Source organism: Mustelus asterias, chromosome 1 (assembly GCF_964213995.1).
Source record: "Mustelus asterias chromosome 1, sMusAst1.hap1.1, whole genome shotgun sequence".
Lineage (NCBI taxonomy): Eukaryota > Metazoa > Chordata > Chondrichthyes > Carcharhiniformes > Triakidae > Mustelus > Mustelus asterias.
The window spans coordinates 188,949,515-188,966,444 of NC_135801.1; the positions used below are offsets into that span (position 1 = coordinate 188,949,515).

The 16,930-nt window shown below is 47.8% G+C and overlaps 1 protein-coding gene across 1 annotated transcript in view; it reads left to right on the forward strand.

Moving 5' to 3' along the window:
* LOC144500809 (dedicator of cytokinesis protein 2-like) overlaps window positions 1-16,930 on the forward strand; it is a 1,379,043-nt gene that overhangs the window by 1,338,627 nt on the left and 23,486 nt on the right. The window contains exons 42-44 of the mRNA XM_078224279.1: window positions 1,589-1,670; window positions 4,338-4,422; window positions 14,815-14,901. Of these exons, the coding sequence (XP_078080405.1) occupies window positions 1,589-1,670; window positions 4,338-4,422; window positions 14,815-14,901 (254 nt within the window). The remainder of the gene's footprint in view (window positions 1-1,588; window positions 1,671-4,337; window positions 4,423-14,814; window positions 14,902-16,930) is intronic.

The following is a 16,930-nucleotide window of genomic DNA, read 5'->3' on the forward strand; positions in this document are numbered from 1 at the left end:
GGTACTTTTTAAAGGATGTGAGTCATCCCACCTCCACCATCCTCCCAGGCAGCGCATTCCAGATCGTCACCACCCTCTGAGTAAAAACGTTTTTCCTCAAATTCCCCCTAAACCTCCCACCCCTCATTTTTAACTTGTCTCCCCTCGTCACTGGTCCTTCAACTAAGGGGAACAGCTGTTCCCTATCCACCCTGTCCATGTCCCTGTTGATCTTGAACACTTCAATCAGGTCGCCCCTCAGTCTTCTCTGCTCCAACGAAAACAACCCAAGCCTATCCAACCTTTCTTCATAACTTAAATGCTCCATCCCAGGCAGCATCCTGGTGAATCTCCTCTGCACCCCCTCCAGTGCAATCGCATCCTTCTTATAATGTGGCAACCAGAACTGCACACAGTAATCCAGCTGTGGCCTCATCAAAGTTCTATACAAGTCCATCATGACCTCTCTGCTTTTGTAATCTATACTCTGATTGATAAAGGCGAGTGTGTCATCTGCCTTTTTCACCACCGTATTAAACTGCCTTCAAGGATCTATGGACAAACAAGTTGATGCCAAAACATTGAATGTATTCAAGAGGTGGCTGGACATAGCATTTGGGGCGAATGGGATCAAGGGTTATGGGGAGAAAGCAGGATTAGGCTATTGAGTTGGGTGATTAGCCATGATCGTGATGAATGGCGGAGGAGGTTCGAAGGGCCAAATGGCCTCCTCCTGTTCCTATCTTTTATGTTTCTATGTTCCCGCTCTCTGTCCTCAACCTTTCAGTGAATTTTCAACCTAAGTCTAATGATTAGCTCTAATTCTGTGCTGGTAATCAAATACATTCTGGGTATACGTGTCTAATCATAGAATGATACAGAGCAGTGGGAGGCCCTTCAGCCCACCATGTCTATGCTAGCTCTTACATAGAGCTATCCACTTAGTCCCACTCCCCTGCTCTCTCCACTCAATGCAATGCTTTACTTTTCCCTTCAATATTTATTGAAAGGGCATTAGTGAACCCACACATCTTTCAGACTGTGGGAGGAAACCGGAGCACCCAAAGGAAACCCATTCAGACACGGGGAGAACGTGCAGACTCCGCACAGACGGTGACCCAAGCCGGGAATCGAACCCAGGTCCCTGGCGCTGTGAGGTAGCAGTGCTAACCACTGTGCCACCGTGCCCGATGTTGACTGAGCGATAAATATTGGCCGGGACACAGGGGGAGGATTCACGGGGACTTCTTCAAAACAGTGGCAGGATTTTTTTCTGTCCACCTGAGAGGCCAGCCACGGCCTCGGTTTAGTGCCTTACGCAAAAGACGGCACCTCTGTCAGTGCAGCACTCTCTCAGTTATACGCTGGAAGATTTGCTGACATCTCTCGCCAGAGCTTAAACCTCCTGACTCTGAGGAGAGCGTGTGACTGACCGGCTATGATTGGCACCAGATCGATGTCTGTGACAGGCTGAAAAAACCCTGCTCCCATCCATCTTGCCATCTAACGGGAATCCTCATCCTTTCAAACTGACTTTCTCCCATTTCCTTCGGTGTAGCCATGACAATGCTGCCCCCTTGTGCTCCTTTCCTTTACTGCGTCTCCACAGTCGTTCAGTGCTTCACCGTGCAGCCAATCCTAGCCGAACAACCGCAATTTCACAACAAGAATGTCCCTGAGCAGATCGTGGGGTAAGTCACTGCGGTCGACTCGTTATTAAATGCTGACGTATGAAATGGCTGGCGGGAGGGGGGGCGGGGTGGGGGGGGGGGCGTGGTTTGATGCTGTCCCACATTAATGATGCTCGGAGCATTGTGACTGGGCACTAGCTGCTGCCCCCACCCCGCCTTGCTGTGCCCCCTCCCCATGCAGCCATGTAACCTCCATAGAGAGGTCAGGAAAAGGAAAGAAACCTAGGGCTAAAAATGGAAGGCCATTGGGTGAAAATGGTTAAGGAGAGGGCGGTTGCCAATGTGTCATCAGTCACTGAGAAAGCCAGCTTTCAAATCGGTTTCCAACCCACTCATCACCCCTTCTTTAAGGGGATATTTATACTGAAAATCCCCATTTTTTTCCTTATTCTTTCATGGGATGTGGTCATTGCGGACTAAGCCCAGCACTTGTTACCCATCTCTAATTGGCCTAGAAGTGAATGGCTTGCTGGGCCATTTCAGAAGGCTGAAGACATTACTATGGGCCTGGAGCTACATGCGAACCAGACAGACTTCCTTCCCGTCACACTGGACTGGCAACATTCATTGACTCTGTCATCCATTGACTCTGTCTACACTTTCCGCTGCCTTGGAAAGGCAGCCAGCATAATTAAGGACCCCCCCCCCCCCCCCCCCCCCCCACCCACCCCCCACCTCGGACATTCTCTCTTCCACCTTCTTCTGTCAGGAAAAAGATACAAAAGTCTGAGGTCACATACCAACTGACTCAAGAACAGCTTCTTCCCTGCTGCCATCAGATTTTTGAATGGACCTACCTTGCATTAAATTGATCTTTCTCCACACCCTAGCTACACCCCTCTCTACACCCTATCAAATCAGCATTAACTCTGTTTCCCTCTCTTCACAGATGCTGCTCCTGAGTTTTTCCAGCATTTTTTTTTCAATTTCAGATTTCCTTCCTTAATGGACATTAGTAAAAATTTATTTATTAGTGTCACAAGTAGGCTTACATTAATGGCCGTTCGGGTACACTGAGGGAGAATTTTGAATGGGCAATGAACATAACCAGACTGTGGGAGGAAACCGGAGCACCTGGAGGAAACCCACGCAGACACGGGGAGAATGTGCAAACTCCACACAGACAGTGACCCAAGCCGGGAATCGAACCCAGGTCCCTGACGCTGTAGGGCAGAATGCTACCGTGCCGCCATGCACAATAGCTTCATGATCACCATTACTGAGACTAGCTTTCAATTCTAGACTTATTAGTTTAATTTGAATTCCACCAGCTGCGATGGGGAGATTTGAACCCATGTCTCCAGCGAGTTGCTGCAGTGCATCTTGTAGCAACTCCACAATTAATAGAGTTATAGAGGCTTACAGCATGGAAACAGGCCCTTCAGCCCAACTTGTCCATGCCGCCACGACTAAGCTAGTCCCAATTGCCTGCGTTTGGCCCATATCCCTCTATCCTCATCTTACCCAGGAAACTCGAAATGGTTTTTAAAAGACAAAATTGTCCCCGCCTCTACTATGCTTGTTCCAGACACTCACCACACTCTGTGTGAAAAAATTGCCCCTCTGGGCCCTTTTGTATCTCTACCCTCTCACCTTAAACCTATGCCCTCTAGTTTTAGACTCCCCTACCTTTGAGAAAAGATGTTGACTATCTAGCTGATCTGTGCCCCTCATTATTTTATAGACCGCTATAAGATCACCCCTCAGCCTCCTACACTCCAGAGAAAAAATTCCCAGTCTATCCAGCCTCTCCCTAGCGTTCAGGAGAATCAGAGGTTATGGGCCTCAGCAGTCAGAACATGCTCCTATCCTGGAGAGCTCAGTCTGGGGAAATTGAAGAGAAAGATAGCCCTTGTGCACATTGGAAATGTTAATGGTTTTTATGCTTCTCTGGGAAGCACCTCCACATCCATCCCTTTCTTCCAGAGCGCAATCAAATCTCTCGGCCGAGTAATCTTGGATGAATCAATGGGGCAACATGGTGGCACAGTGGCCTCACAGCGTCAGAGACCTGGATTTGATTCCCGGCTTGGGTCACTGTCTGTGCGGAGTCTGCACATTCTCCCCGTGTCTGCGTGGCTTGCCTCCGGGTGCTCCAGTTTCCTCCCACAGTCCGAAAGTCATGCTGGTTAGATGCATTGGCCGAGCTAAATTCTCCCTCAGTGTACCCGAACAGGCGTCGGAGTGTGGCGACTAGGGGATTTTCACAGTAACTTCATTGCAGTGTTAATGTAAGATTACTTGTGCCACGAATAAATAAACTAAAACTGTTTGTCCTTCATGTGGGGACCGCGAATTGGATTTAATTTGAATTGGGTTTATTGGTTGCAATAAAAGAACCAAAAGGTACTCAAGAAAAAACTAGCAATGGTAGAAGTTTCCAGTTTCTTTCCATCACATGGTATGGTAGCCATGTCATCATGTGGCTGACTATAAATCTCTCCCCACTCCTATAGCCTGCCATTCCTTGGCCATCAAGTCCTGAGGTGGGACTCTAACCCATGGCTACCCATGCTACCCACTCCACCACAAGAGCGTGATCACTGCCACTCCAGAAAAAAAAGTGATGATAGAGCTGAGGAACCTCGATTCAGCTCCAGGATGGAATCTTCAGGAGCATCCTCTGCATTTATCTAACTACTTTTCTTCTCCCTTTTCACCCCTCAGCTTCTTCAAGGCGAACAATGTTTCGAAGTTCAGCTACTCTCGGCCAATCAGAAGAGGACCAAAGGACCCTGAGAATGAATTTGCCGTAAGTGCCCCTTTGTCCATTATCTCTGAATCAGAACTCACTGCAATCCATTAAACCACTGATGATTTGCATTGCACTTAATTTGATAGAAGCTTTCTTCACCGCCTCTGTCGAGCTATCTATCCATAGGAGTCAATTCAAGAAAACACTTGTATTCATATAGCTCCTTTCATGATCTCCAATTATCTCTAAATGCTTTACAGCCATCAAAGCCCTTTTGAAGTCTATTCACCGCTGTAATGCAAGGTACTTGACATCCAATTTGTGCACAGCAAGGTTCCACAAACATCAATGTGATAATGAGCAGTGCTGTTGATTGAACAATAAATAAAAGCTTATTTATTAGTCACAAGTAAGGCTTACTTTAACACTGCAATGAAGTTACTGTGAAATTCCCCTAGTTGCCACACTCCGGCGCCTGTTCTGGTCACTGCACCTAACCAGCATGTCTTTCAGAATGTGGGAGGAAACCCATACAGACACGGGGAGAATGTGCAAACTCCACACAGAAAGTGACCCAAGTCTCAAACCCAGGTCTCTGGTGCTGTGAAGCAGCAGTGCTGACCACTGTGCCACCATGCCGCCCCAACCACTGTGCTACCGCCCCGTGACAATGAGGGATCTCTTGTACTCTTCTTCAAAGTGTCTCTTCAATGATCGCCCGAGAGGGCAGACAGGGCTTTGGTTTAATTCTCTCAGTGATGAAAATTCTACCATTGCTAGAGGGCTGGTGCTTCCCTCACGGAAGCACCAGCCTGAAATCTGTGCTCAAGTATCCGGAGTGGAACTTGGACACCTCATTACCCCAATCTAGCTCGCCCCAAACGCTAACACATTGGACGGCATTTTGCGGCCTCACTCGACCAGAGCTGGAAAATCCCGCCCGAGGTCAACGGACCTTCCCATTGTCCGCCACTCGCCCGCTCCGATTCCCATGGCAGGCGGGGCAGTGGAATTCCACCAATTGGATGGAATTCTCTGGCCGTTCACGCCCCACCGGTGCTCCAAGCGAGGACGGAGAACTTGGCGCTCAGCCAAATCTTCATTCACCGCAGCGGGACCAGAGAATCCTGCTGGCATGAACGGCCGGAAAATTGCAGCCATGATGCATCAGTCAATGAATAAGTCCGTAACTTTTTGGCTGTTTTATATCTGACCTTTCATCAGAAGAAAGGGGATGTGACTGTTTTTTATGAAGCCAGGACCTTATTCCCCTGCTACTTGTGGGATCTTGCCGTGCTCAAATTGACTGCCATATTTCTTGCATTACAACAGTGAACATTCTTCATTTGATGATGGGGTATAGACATCGTTGCCACATCTTGGACATTCTTGCCCATCCCCCACTGTCCTTGAGAAGGTGTTTTGTTTTTAGTGTCCACATTGTTTTTTTACCCACTGGGAAATAGTTGGGGTGGGCGGGGGGAGTGGTGGAAGGACTCCTGAACTGATTTTCTGCCCATTGAACCACATTGAACACTCCTTGCATCATCAACAAGTCCTGGCATTGGACACGAACCAGGAGCTTCTGGTCCAGTAGACCCACTGTGCCACTGGGTCTCCTAAGGTGGTGGTGATCTGCCATCTTGAACCACTTTAGTCCACAAAAGGACTAAGTGGTTCATGATAACAGCTCACCACCACCTTAGGAGGCCTGGTGTAAGTACATCCACAGTGCTCTTAGGGAGGGAGTTCCAGGATTTTGAACCAACAAAACCAGAAGAACGGTTGTTATATTTTCAAGTCAGGATTACCATAAGACCATAAGACCATAAGACATAGGAGCGGAAGTAAGGCCATTCGGCCCATCGAGTCCACTCCACCATTCAATCATGGTTGATTTCAACTCCATTTACCCGCTCTCTCCCCATAGCCCTTAATTCCTCGAGAAATCAAGAATTTATCAATTTCTGTCTTGAAGACGCTCAACGTCTCGGCCTCCACAGCCCTCTGTGGCAATGAATTCCACAGACCCACCACTCTCTGGCTGAAGAAATTTCTCCTCATCTCTGTTCTAAAGTGACTCCCTTTTATTCTAAGGCTGTGCCCCCGCGTCCTAGTCTCCCCTGTTAATGGAAACAACTTCCCTACGTCCATCCTATCTAAGCCGTTCATTATCTTGTAAGTTTCTATCAGATCTCCCCTCAACCTCCTAAACTCCAATGAATATAATCCCATGATCCTCAGACGTTCATCGTATGTCAGGCCTACCATTCCTGGGATCATCCGTGTGAATCTCCACTGGACCCCTGACTTGCAGGGGAATTTTGGAGGTGGCAATGTTTCCATGTGTCCACGTAGGTTTTTAAGTTTAAGTATTAGTGTCACAAGTAGGCTTACATTAACACTGCAATGAAGTTACTGTGAAAATCACCTAGTCACCACACACTGGCACCTGTTCGGGTACACTGAGGGAGAATTTAGCCTGGTCAATGCACCTAACCAGCACGTCTTTCGGACTGTGGGAGGAAACCGGGGCACCCGGAGGAAACCCACGCAGACACGGGGAGAGCGTGCAGACTCCACAGAGACAGTGACCCAAGCCAGGAATTGCACCCGGGTCCGTGGAGCTGTGAGGCAGCAGCGCTAACCACTGTGCCACCGTGCCACACACACAGGATCCAAGCTGACAAGATGAAACAGTGCATCCCATCTAGGGCTTGATCAGACAAGATCCAAGCTGACAGGATGAGGCATTGCACACCCTCCCAGGCTTGACCTAACACTTCATCTTAGCCAAAATGCCAGGATGGCTTTAAAAATTGCACCAGGTAAATCCTGGATTTTACCTTGTTGGCTACCCTGATCCGTTCCTGTGCAGATTCCACACAGTAAGAAGTCGCACAACATCAGGTTAAAGTACTTTAACATTAGCCCTGGGGAAATGTGTGGGGTTACAGGGATAGGACAGGGGAGAGGGCCTGGGTAAGGTACACTATCAGAGAGTGCAAACTCAATGGGCCAAATGGCCACTTCTGCCCTGTAGGGATTCTATGATTCTGTGATTGTGTTTTGAGCAGGTAACTATAGATCCATTAGCACAACGTTGGCGATGAGGAATCCCAACAGCTCTACCTTTGTCCACAGCTAACTGGTGCAGACGTCCTGTTTGCTAATCCATTGTGCTGGCTTGGCTGGAACGTTTACACAATGCAAATAAATTTCCATTCCAGAGGCGTGACATGTTTGTCTTTATCAATTTGTAAGCAGTTTATGAATTTTCCGAACGACCACCATGTGGTCAGCTGCGGCCATTTTACCAGACCGGCCGTTTGTCCATTTTAAAAATGTTAATTTAATAAAATAGCCAGGATGATGTAGACATCATTGCTGAGGGGAGGCTATGGCCTAGTGGTATTATCGCTAGCCTATTAATCCAGAAACTCAGCTAACGTTCTGGGGACCCGGGTTCGAATCCCGCAACAGCAGGTGGTGGAATTTGAATTCAATAAAAAAAATCTGGAATTAAGAATCTACTGATGACATGAAACCATTGTTGATTGTTGGAAAGATCTGGTTCACTAATGTCCTTTAGGGAAGGAATCTGCCATATTTTCCTAGTCTGGGCTACATGTGACTCCAGAGCCACAGCAATGTGGATGGTTCATAGGATCCCTACAGTACAGAAGGAGGCCATTTGGCCCATCGAGTCTGTACTGACCATAGCCCCACCCAGGCCCTATTCCTGCAACCCCAAACATTTGCCCTGCTAATCCCCCTGACACTAGGGTCAATTCAACATGGCCACTCAACCTAACCCGCACATCTTTGGACCATGGGAGGAAACCGGAGGAAACCCACGCAGACACGGGGAGCAAGTGCAAACTCCGCACAGACAGTGACCCGAGGTCGGAATTGAACCTGGGTCCCTGGCGCTGTGAGGCAGCAGTGCTAACCACCGTGCCACTCTAGTTGTCTCTCAACTGTCCTCTAAGGGCAATTAGGAATGGGCAATAAATGCTGGCCAGCCAGTGACGCCCATGTCCCATGAGTAAATAAAAAAAATTTCCTTCATGTTCTAAGCATGATAAAGTTCAAATGCGATCTTACTGAATGGCGGAGCAGGCTTGAGGGGCAGAATGGCTTCCTCCTCTTCCTATTTCATATATTCTTACATTCTCATACTTTGGCCCCTCAAGGTTGTCTGCGTCTGAGGTATCTGTTTTGTTTGTTTTTACAATGCTGCAGCAACAGAACTCATTAAGAGGATGGAGCCCAGGCCGGCAGTGGCAATGATCAAACACTTTCATTCTGTGATGTACGTCACAGCTTTACACTGAAACCTTTCACACTGGAGATGTTCTGTGAATCACTTACCCCCCCCCCCCCGGTGAAAATTGGCTTCTGTGCTGTTCACACATCCCTGGGAACGTCATTCCAGCACCTGCCAGAAGGCCGTTAATGAGCTTGAGAGCCGGGGACATGGTGTTAACTCACCGCCAATTCGGCCGATCATTCTATCCTGCTCAGACAACAGAAACAGAAAAATGCTGGAAAATCTCAGCAGGCCTGACAGCATCAGTGGAGAGAGATACTACCACAGAATGTAGTTGAGGCCAAAACATTGTTTGATTTCAAGAAGAAATTAGATACAGCTCTTGGGGCTAAAGGGCAAGACGTGGAGATGCCGGCATTGGACTGGGGGTGGGCACAGTAAGAAGTCTCACAACACCAGGTTAAAGTCCAACAGGTTTATTTGGTATCACGAGCTTTCGGAGTGCTGCTCCTTCATCAGGCCACTCAGGCCAGTTTTGAGACTTCTTATGGGGCTAAAGGGATCAAGGGATATGGGGGGGGGGGGAAGGGGGGATCAGGATATTGAATTTGATGATCAGCCATGATCAAGATGAATGGCGGAGCAGGCTCGAAGGGCCGAATGGCCTACTCCTGCTTCTATTTTCTATGTTTCTCCGTTTCTAGTAGAGCCAACATTTCGAGCCGAGGTGACCCTTCATCAGAGCTGAGAAGAAAGAGAGTCAGCAGAGGTTTATACAATGAGGGTAGGGAAGGTGGTGGGACTGGACGAAGGGAATGTAAATGAGGATACAGGAGGCTGAGAAGATGTTGAAAGTGTCCATTAAAGGGATCAGAATGCGTGAATAGCAAAGCAAAGGCACAGCTTGGTAAAGGATTGCCTGAGGAATGTGGCAGTTGGCTTGAAGAAGGCGGGGTGGGCGGAGTGGGGATGGGGGGGGTGGGGGGTAAGAAGGGAGGGTGGGGGGGGAGGGTGGAATGGAGAGCGATAAAATGGAGAATGAGATGAAATGGAATAAAATAAATGGAAATGGGATGAAGGTGGAGGGGAGAGTTCGTGCTCTGAAGTGGTTGAACTCGGTGTTCAGACGGGAAGGCTGGAAAGTGCCCAATCGGAAGATGAGTTGCTGTTCCTCCAGTTTGTGTTGGAATCCCGCTGCTCCCCATGAAATTCTGTCCTCACTCAGATCCAGCAGCAATAGAGTCATAGAATCCCTGCAGCGCAGAAAGGCCCATCGAGCCTTCCTCGACCACAATCCCACCCAGGCCCTACACCCGTAACCCCATGCATTTACCCTGCTAATCCCCCTGACACTAAGGGGCAATTCAACATGGCCAGCCCCCAACAGAGCTGCCCATTCTCCATTCCTACCCCCACAGCCCTCTAAATCCATCACTTCCAACTTTGTATCCAGCTCTCTTTTGAAATCTCCTATGGAATCCGCCTCCACCACCCTCCCAGGCAGTGCATTCCAAACTCCAAACTCCTGTATCCAACTCCTGTGGAAAAAAATCTCAACTGTGGTCGGCAATTCCACAGGTTCACGCTCTCTGGGTGAAAAACATTCTCCTCACCTCAGTCCTAAAAGCTTTACCCCATATCCAGAGACTATGATCTCTGGTTCTGGACTTCCCCACCATCGGGAACATTCTTCTTGCATCTACCCTGTCTAGTCCTGTTAGAATGTTATAGATTTCTATGAGATTCTCCCCCCTCATTCTTCTAAATGCCAGAGAATATAACCCTAACCGACTCAATCTCTCCTCATGCGCCAGTCCCGTCAATGGACCCATCATGCATCTGCTGCCCAACCAATGCCACTACGTGTTCAAAGGAAAGGCCCTCTCAGGAAGATTGGCATCATGTCCATGTGTCTAAACCCTATAGAACATTAAAATGCAGAGGAGCTTAGACAAGTGGCAGATTGAGGAGGAGAGGGAGATATGTCGACTCATGAAATATTACATATCGTGGGGAGAGAAGGGGTGGAGTTTGCCTGGAGCCCAATAGCAAAAGCAGCTTGCATTTATATAGCACCTCTAATGCTGTAAAAAAAAACCTTGTTTCCCAAACAAAATTTAACAAGAGTCACATGGAAACCTGTTCAGGCAGATAATCTAAAGCTCAGCTGTAAGGTTGTAAGGAGCTTTTTAGATGGAAAAGGACAGATAAACATTGGAACACAGGATCTGGGAGCAAAAGTGGGCCTTTTGAGCCCGCTCCGCCATTCAGTAAGATCATGGCTGGCATTGTTGTGGTCTCAACTCCTCTTTCTTGTCTGGTCATAGAATCCCTACAGTGCAGAAGGAGGCTATTCGGCCCATCGAGTCTGCACCGACACTCCAACAGAGCATTCCACCCAGTCCCTATCCCCGTAGCCCCACGTATTTAAGTTTGAAGTTTTATTTATCAGTGTCGCAAGTAGGCTTACATTAACACTGCAATGAAGTTACTGTGGAAATTCCCTAGTTGCCACACTCCGGCACCTGTTCGGGTACACTGAGGGAGAATTTAGCGTGGCCAATGCACCTAACAAGCACGCCTTTCAGACTGTGGGAGGAAACCGGAGCATACAGAGGAAACCCACGCAGATCCGACTAATCCCCCTAGCTGACACATCCTGGGACACTTAGGGAGAATTTAGCATGGCCACTGCACCTAACCCACACTCCTTGGGACTCTTGGAATTCTCCAAGGTGGCCTTCGCGACACACGACAGCGCAGAGTCGCTGAGCAGAAACTGATAGCCAAGTTCCGCACACACGAGGACGGCCTCAACCGGGATATTGGGTTCATGTCACACTATTTGTAACTCCCACAGTTGCGTGGACCTGCAGAGTTTCACTGGCTGTCTTGTCTGGAGACAATACACATCTTTTTAGCCTGTCTTGATGCTCTCTCCACTCACATTGTTTCATTTCTTAGACTTGATTAGTTGTAAGTATTCGCATTCCAACCATTATTCATGTAAATTGAGTCTGTGTCTTTATAAGCTCTGTTTGTGAACAGAATTCCCACTCACCTGAAGAAGGGGCTAAGAGCTCCAAAAGCTTGTGTGGCTTTTGCTACCAAATAAACCTGTTGGACTTTAACCTGGTGTTTTTAAACTTCTTACTGTGTTTACCCCAGTCCAACGCCGGCATCTCCACATCATGACTCTTGGAGGATACCAGAGCACCCGGGGGAAACTCAGTGACCCGAGGATGAACCCAGGTCCTGGAGCTGTGAGGCAGCAGTGCTAACCACTGTGCTACCATGCCGCCGAGGGCGTGAGCTGGGATTTAGGGCTGGTAGTCTGGCTGGGGGATTAGGTCGGTGTAATTCACATTACCGACTTGCTCTCACTGTGTCCCAGAGCAACAGTGAGATTCATCAATAGCAATGCTTTCAGCCTCTTGTTACAGGACATGTGCTCCCCCCCATGGCTCACTCTGCTTCCTGCAGCGTAGAACCTCACAATTTGTTCTCTGGAGTGATAGGCTTTAGTCAAGTGCGTACTTGTCATTGTAAAATACTTTTCGTGACCTCAGGACGTCTCGGGGTTTTAGTTTGCGCTTTGCAGCCAATGAAGTACAGTTTGAAGAGTGGTCACTGCTGTAATGTAGGAAAAATGGCAGTGTGTTAATGGCCAGTTCATTTAGTTCTAATGAGTGGTTGAGGGGTAAACACCAGCCAGGACAATAGTCAGAGCAGGAAAGTGGACGTGATTCCCCTGTTTTCAGTTTTTAAATCACACTCCAGGAGCTTAAGTACTTAATAATACACTTCCAGCGGAGTTCTGTTTTGTCAGAGATGCCTTCATGAACTGAAGATCCAGCAAGTGGATGTCCATAGAATCCCTACAGTGCAGAAAGAGGCCATTCAGCCCATCATGTCTGCACTGATCATTTGCCCACCCAGGCCCTATCCCCATAACCCCCTGCATTTACCCTAGCTGACCCCCCTGACACTAAGGGGCAATTTAGCATGACCTAACCCGCACATCTTTGGACTGTGTGAGGAAGCTGGAGCACCCGGAGGAAACCCACACAGACAAGGGAAGAACAAGCAAACTCCACACAGACAGCGACCCTTGGCCGGAATTGAACTCGGGTCCCTGGCGCTGTGAGGCAGCAGTGCTAACCACTGTGCCACGTGGCACTATTTCAAAGAAGAATAGGGGAATTCTGCCCAGTGTCCTAGCCAATAATTATCTGTTGATTAACATCACTAGAAATACAAATTACTGTTTTGGGAGCTTGCTGTGCACAAATTGACTGCACGGATTTGATCCGGCCTCGGGTCACTGCCTGTGTGGAGTTTGCACATTCTCCCCGCGTCTGCGTGGGTTTCCTCCGGGTGCTCCGCTTTCCTCCCATAGTCCAAAGATGTGTGTGTTAGGTGGATTGGACATTGTAAATGTGCAGGGATAGGGCAGGGGGTGTGGGTCTGGAGAAGGTGCTCTGTCGTGCAGCACGGTGGCACAGTGATTGGCACTGCTGCCTCACAGCGCCAGGGACCCAGATTCAATCCCGACCTCGGGTCACTGTCTGTGTGGAGTTTGCACATTCTCCCCGTGTCTGCGTGGGTTTCCTCCGGGTGCTCCGGTTTCCTCCTACAGTCTGTGTAGGTCATGCTGAAGTGTCCCTTCATTGGGAAATTAGAAGGTTAAGTACGTGGGGTTACGGGGATAGGGCCTGAGTGAGATTGTTCCCGGTGCAGGCTTGATGGGCCAAATGGCCTCTTTCTGCACTGTCGGGATTCTCTGATTCTGTGATTTTATAATTCAGAGAGTCAGTGCAGAGTTGATGGCCTTCTGATTAATAAGAGGGTCAGGGGTTATGGGGAAAAGGCAGGAGAATGGGAATGAGAAAAATATCAGCCATGGTTGAATGGCGGAGCAGACTCGATGGGCCAGGTGGCCTAATTCTGCTCCTATGTCTTATGGTCTTCCGCACTATAGGGATTCTATGGTTCAATAATTCTGTGTCCAGACCCCTCATTATTTTAATCACTTCTATCAAATTTCCCCTCGGCATTCCCTTCTCGGAGAACTGGAGGACAGGCACATACTGGCAACGTTATTGGGCTAATGTTCCGGGAGCATGAGTTTCACTCCAGCCAGGGGAATTTCAATTTAACTCATTAGTCAATTTTGAATAAAAAGCCAGTTAGTTACAGTGACCATGAAACAACCAGATTGTGGTAAAAATCCATTTGGTTCACTAAGTAAAGTTTGTGCCAAGCAAGTGCCAATGTTACAATCTCAGTTGATGTTAGAACAGGATGGAAAGGTCCCAGAATGGAACCCTGTCTCAAAAAACCATAACTTTAATTTGCTTTTAATCAGTTGTGGAGGAACAGAGAGTCACAGGACCTTGAACAACAAGAAAAAAAAACATTTATTAGACATGAAAAATGGATTATAATACAATACCCCTTTACTCTTCCTTTAGCTTAACCAAGGGTGGCATGGTGGCACAGCGGTTAGCGCTGTTGCCTCACAACGCCAGGGACCCAGGTTCGATTCCGACTTCGGGTTTAAAGTTAAAGTTTATTTATTAGTCACAAGTAAGGCTTACGTTAACAATGCAATGAAGTTACTGTGAAATTTCCCTAGTCACCACACTCTGGCGCCTGTTCGGGTCAATGCACCTAACCAGCATGTCTTTCAGACTGGGTGTCTGTTTGTGTGGAGTTTGCACGTTCTCCCCGTGTCCGCGTGGATTTCCTCCAGGTGCTCTGGTTTCCTCCCACAGTCCAAAGATGTGTGGGTTAGGTGAATTGGCCGTGCTAAATTGCCCCTTAATGTCAGGGGGCTGGGTAGGCTAAATACATGGAGTTATGGGGAAGGGGTCTGGGTGGGATTGTTGTTGGTGCAGGCTCGATGGGCCAAATGGCCTCCTTCTGCACTGTAGGGATTCCATGATTCTATGAAATATTGGTCAGGACACTGGGGAGATATCCCCTGCTTTTCAAGGGCCTGGATAATGAATGAAGGAAAAACACCCAGCTTCTCCAATCTATCCATGGAACGAAAGCTCCCCCCCACTGAGGTACTTGGCAAGATCTTTGAGACAATCATGGCTGAAGTCCCAAAGAGATTAAAAGATCAAGAGTGATTTAATCATGCACTATTACTCTTCTCTTGCCAACAGTCAATGTGGATTGAAAGGACAACATTCACTACAGCTTACAAGATGCCTGGCATTCTCCGCTGGTTCGAAGTTGTGCAAACGTCACTGGTGAGTACATGGAAACAGCTACAAAAAACAAAACTTGGCCTTCACATCGTGCCTTTAGTGCAGTAAAGCACCCCAAACTGCTTCACAGGAGCATTAACAAACAGAATTTGACACTGAACCACACAAGGTTTTTTGGAACCTATGATGTTCCTCAAGTTCATATAGTGGAAAGATGTTTTTGGACTAAATGAAAAAAATTAGTAAATTCAGATATTTAAGTCATTAATTTCCTTATGTTCTTCAGTGGAGGTCACTGATCACTTTTGATGCCAATGCATTTATTTAGAAACATAGAAGATAGGAGCAGGAGGAGTCCATTCAGCCCTTCGAGCCTGCTCCGCCATTCCTCACGATCATGGCTGATTGTCCAACTCAATAGCCTAATCCTGCTTTCTCCCCTTAATCTTTGACCCCATTTGCCCCAAGTGCTATGTCCAGCCGCCTCTTGAATACTTTCAATGTTTTGGCATCAACTACTTTCTGTGGTAATGAATTCCACAGGCTCACCACTCATTGGGTGAAGAAATGTCTCCTCATCTCCGTCCTAAATGGTCCACCCCGAATCTCCAGACTGTTCTGGACTCCGACACCATCAGGAACATCCTCCCTGCATCTACCCCTGTCTGGACCTGTTAGAATTTTATAAGTCTCTATGAGAACCCCCCTCATTCTTCTGAACTCCAGCAAAAACAATCCTAACCTAGTCAATCTCTCCTCATACATCAGTCCCGCCATCCCCGGAATCAGCCTGGTAAACCTTCGCTGCACTCCCTCGAGAGCAAGAACATCCTTCCTCAGAAAAGGAGACCAGAGCTGCACACAATATTCTAGGTGTGGCCTCACCAAGGCCCTGTATAATTGTAACAACACATCCCTGCTCCCTGTTCCACCCGGCATGGGAGAAGAATGGGGATGAGGAAAACATCAGCCATGATTGAATGGTGGAGCAGACTTGATGGGCCGAGTGGCCTAATTCTGGTCCTCTGTCTTATGGCAGCCATTTGATGATTTTGAGTGCACTTGCTGCCTCCGAACACTTAATTGTGATGCCTTTAAGCACCTTTGATGCTTTTAATGACAGTTGATATCAAAGATGGCAAACTGCTGCTGACTACATGAAAATTATCATTCCAAATTAGAGCATTTGATATCCAACGACTGTTGATCATTTTTGAACACATTGAGCAACATGTGGACACAAATGTAATTTCAAAATTGGTAGGGATATAGATCAGGTGACCAAAGCTTGGTTAAAGAGGTGGGTTTAGCTGAATATTCTATAGGGGGTGAGGAGAGATCATTGAGTAGCAGGGGGGTAGAGAGGGGGAATTCTAGAGTATAGTGTCCAGGCAGCTAGAGGCAAAGCCTCCACTGATTCATTGAGTAAAATCAGGGATGCATGAGATGCTAGAAGTGGAGGAGTGCAGAGATTTAGGAGGATTTGCAGGGCTGACGGAGATGACAGAGATAGCGGGGGGGAGAACAAGGATGACAATTTTAAAATGGAGACATTCAGTGAACAGGAGACAACGCATATCAATAATCTCAGAGGTGATGGGTGAATGGGACCTGATGCAGGCAAAATAACTAGAATTCTCACATCAGCTTTTATGGACCACACAGAAGAAGGCCATTCAGCCCATCAAGTTTGCAACGACTCCCTGGCAGAGCATCTTATCCAGAACCAACCCCTGACATAGCCTTGTCCCCGTAACCCCACGCATTTAGCATGGCTAATTCCCCTAACCTACACATCTTGGGACACTAAGGGACAATTTTGCATGGTCAATCCGCCTAGCCTGTACATCTTTGGATTGTTGGAGGAAACCAGAGCACCTGGAGGAAGCACACGCATACACGGGGAGAACGTACAAACTCCACAAAAACAGGCACCCAAGGCCGGAATTGAACCTGGGTCCCTGATACTGTGAGACAATACTGTGCCACCAAGCTGCCCCTTTTAACAAAGCAAAATGCTTCACAGTGAATTAGTTTGTATTTGAAGTGTACTCCCTGTTATAAACATGGA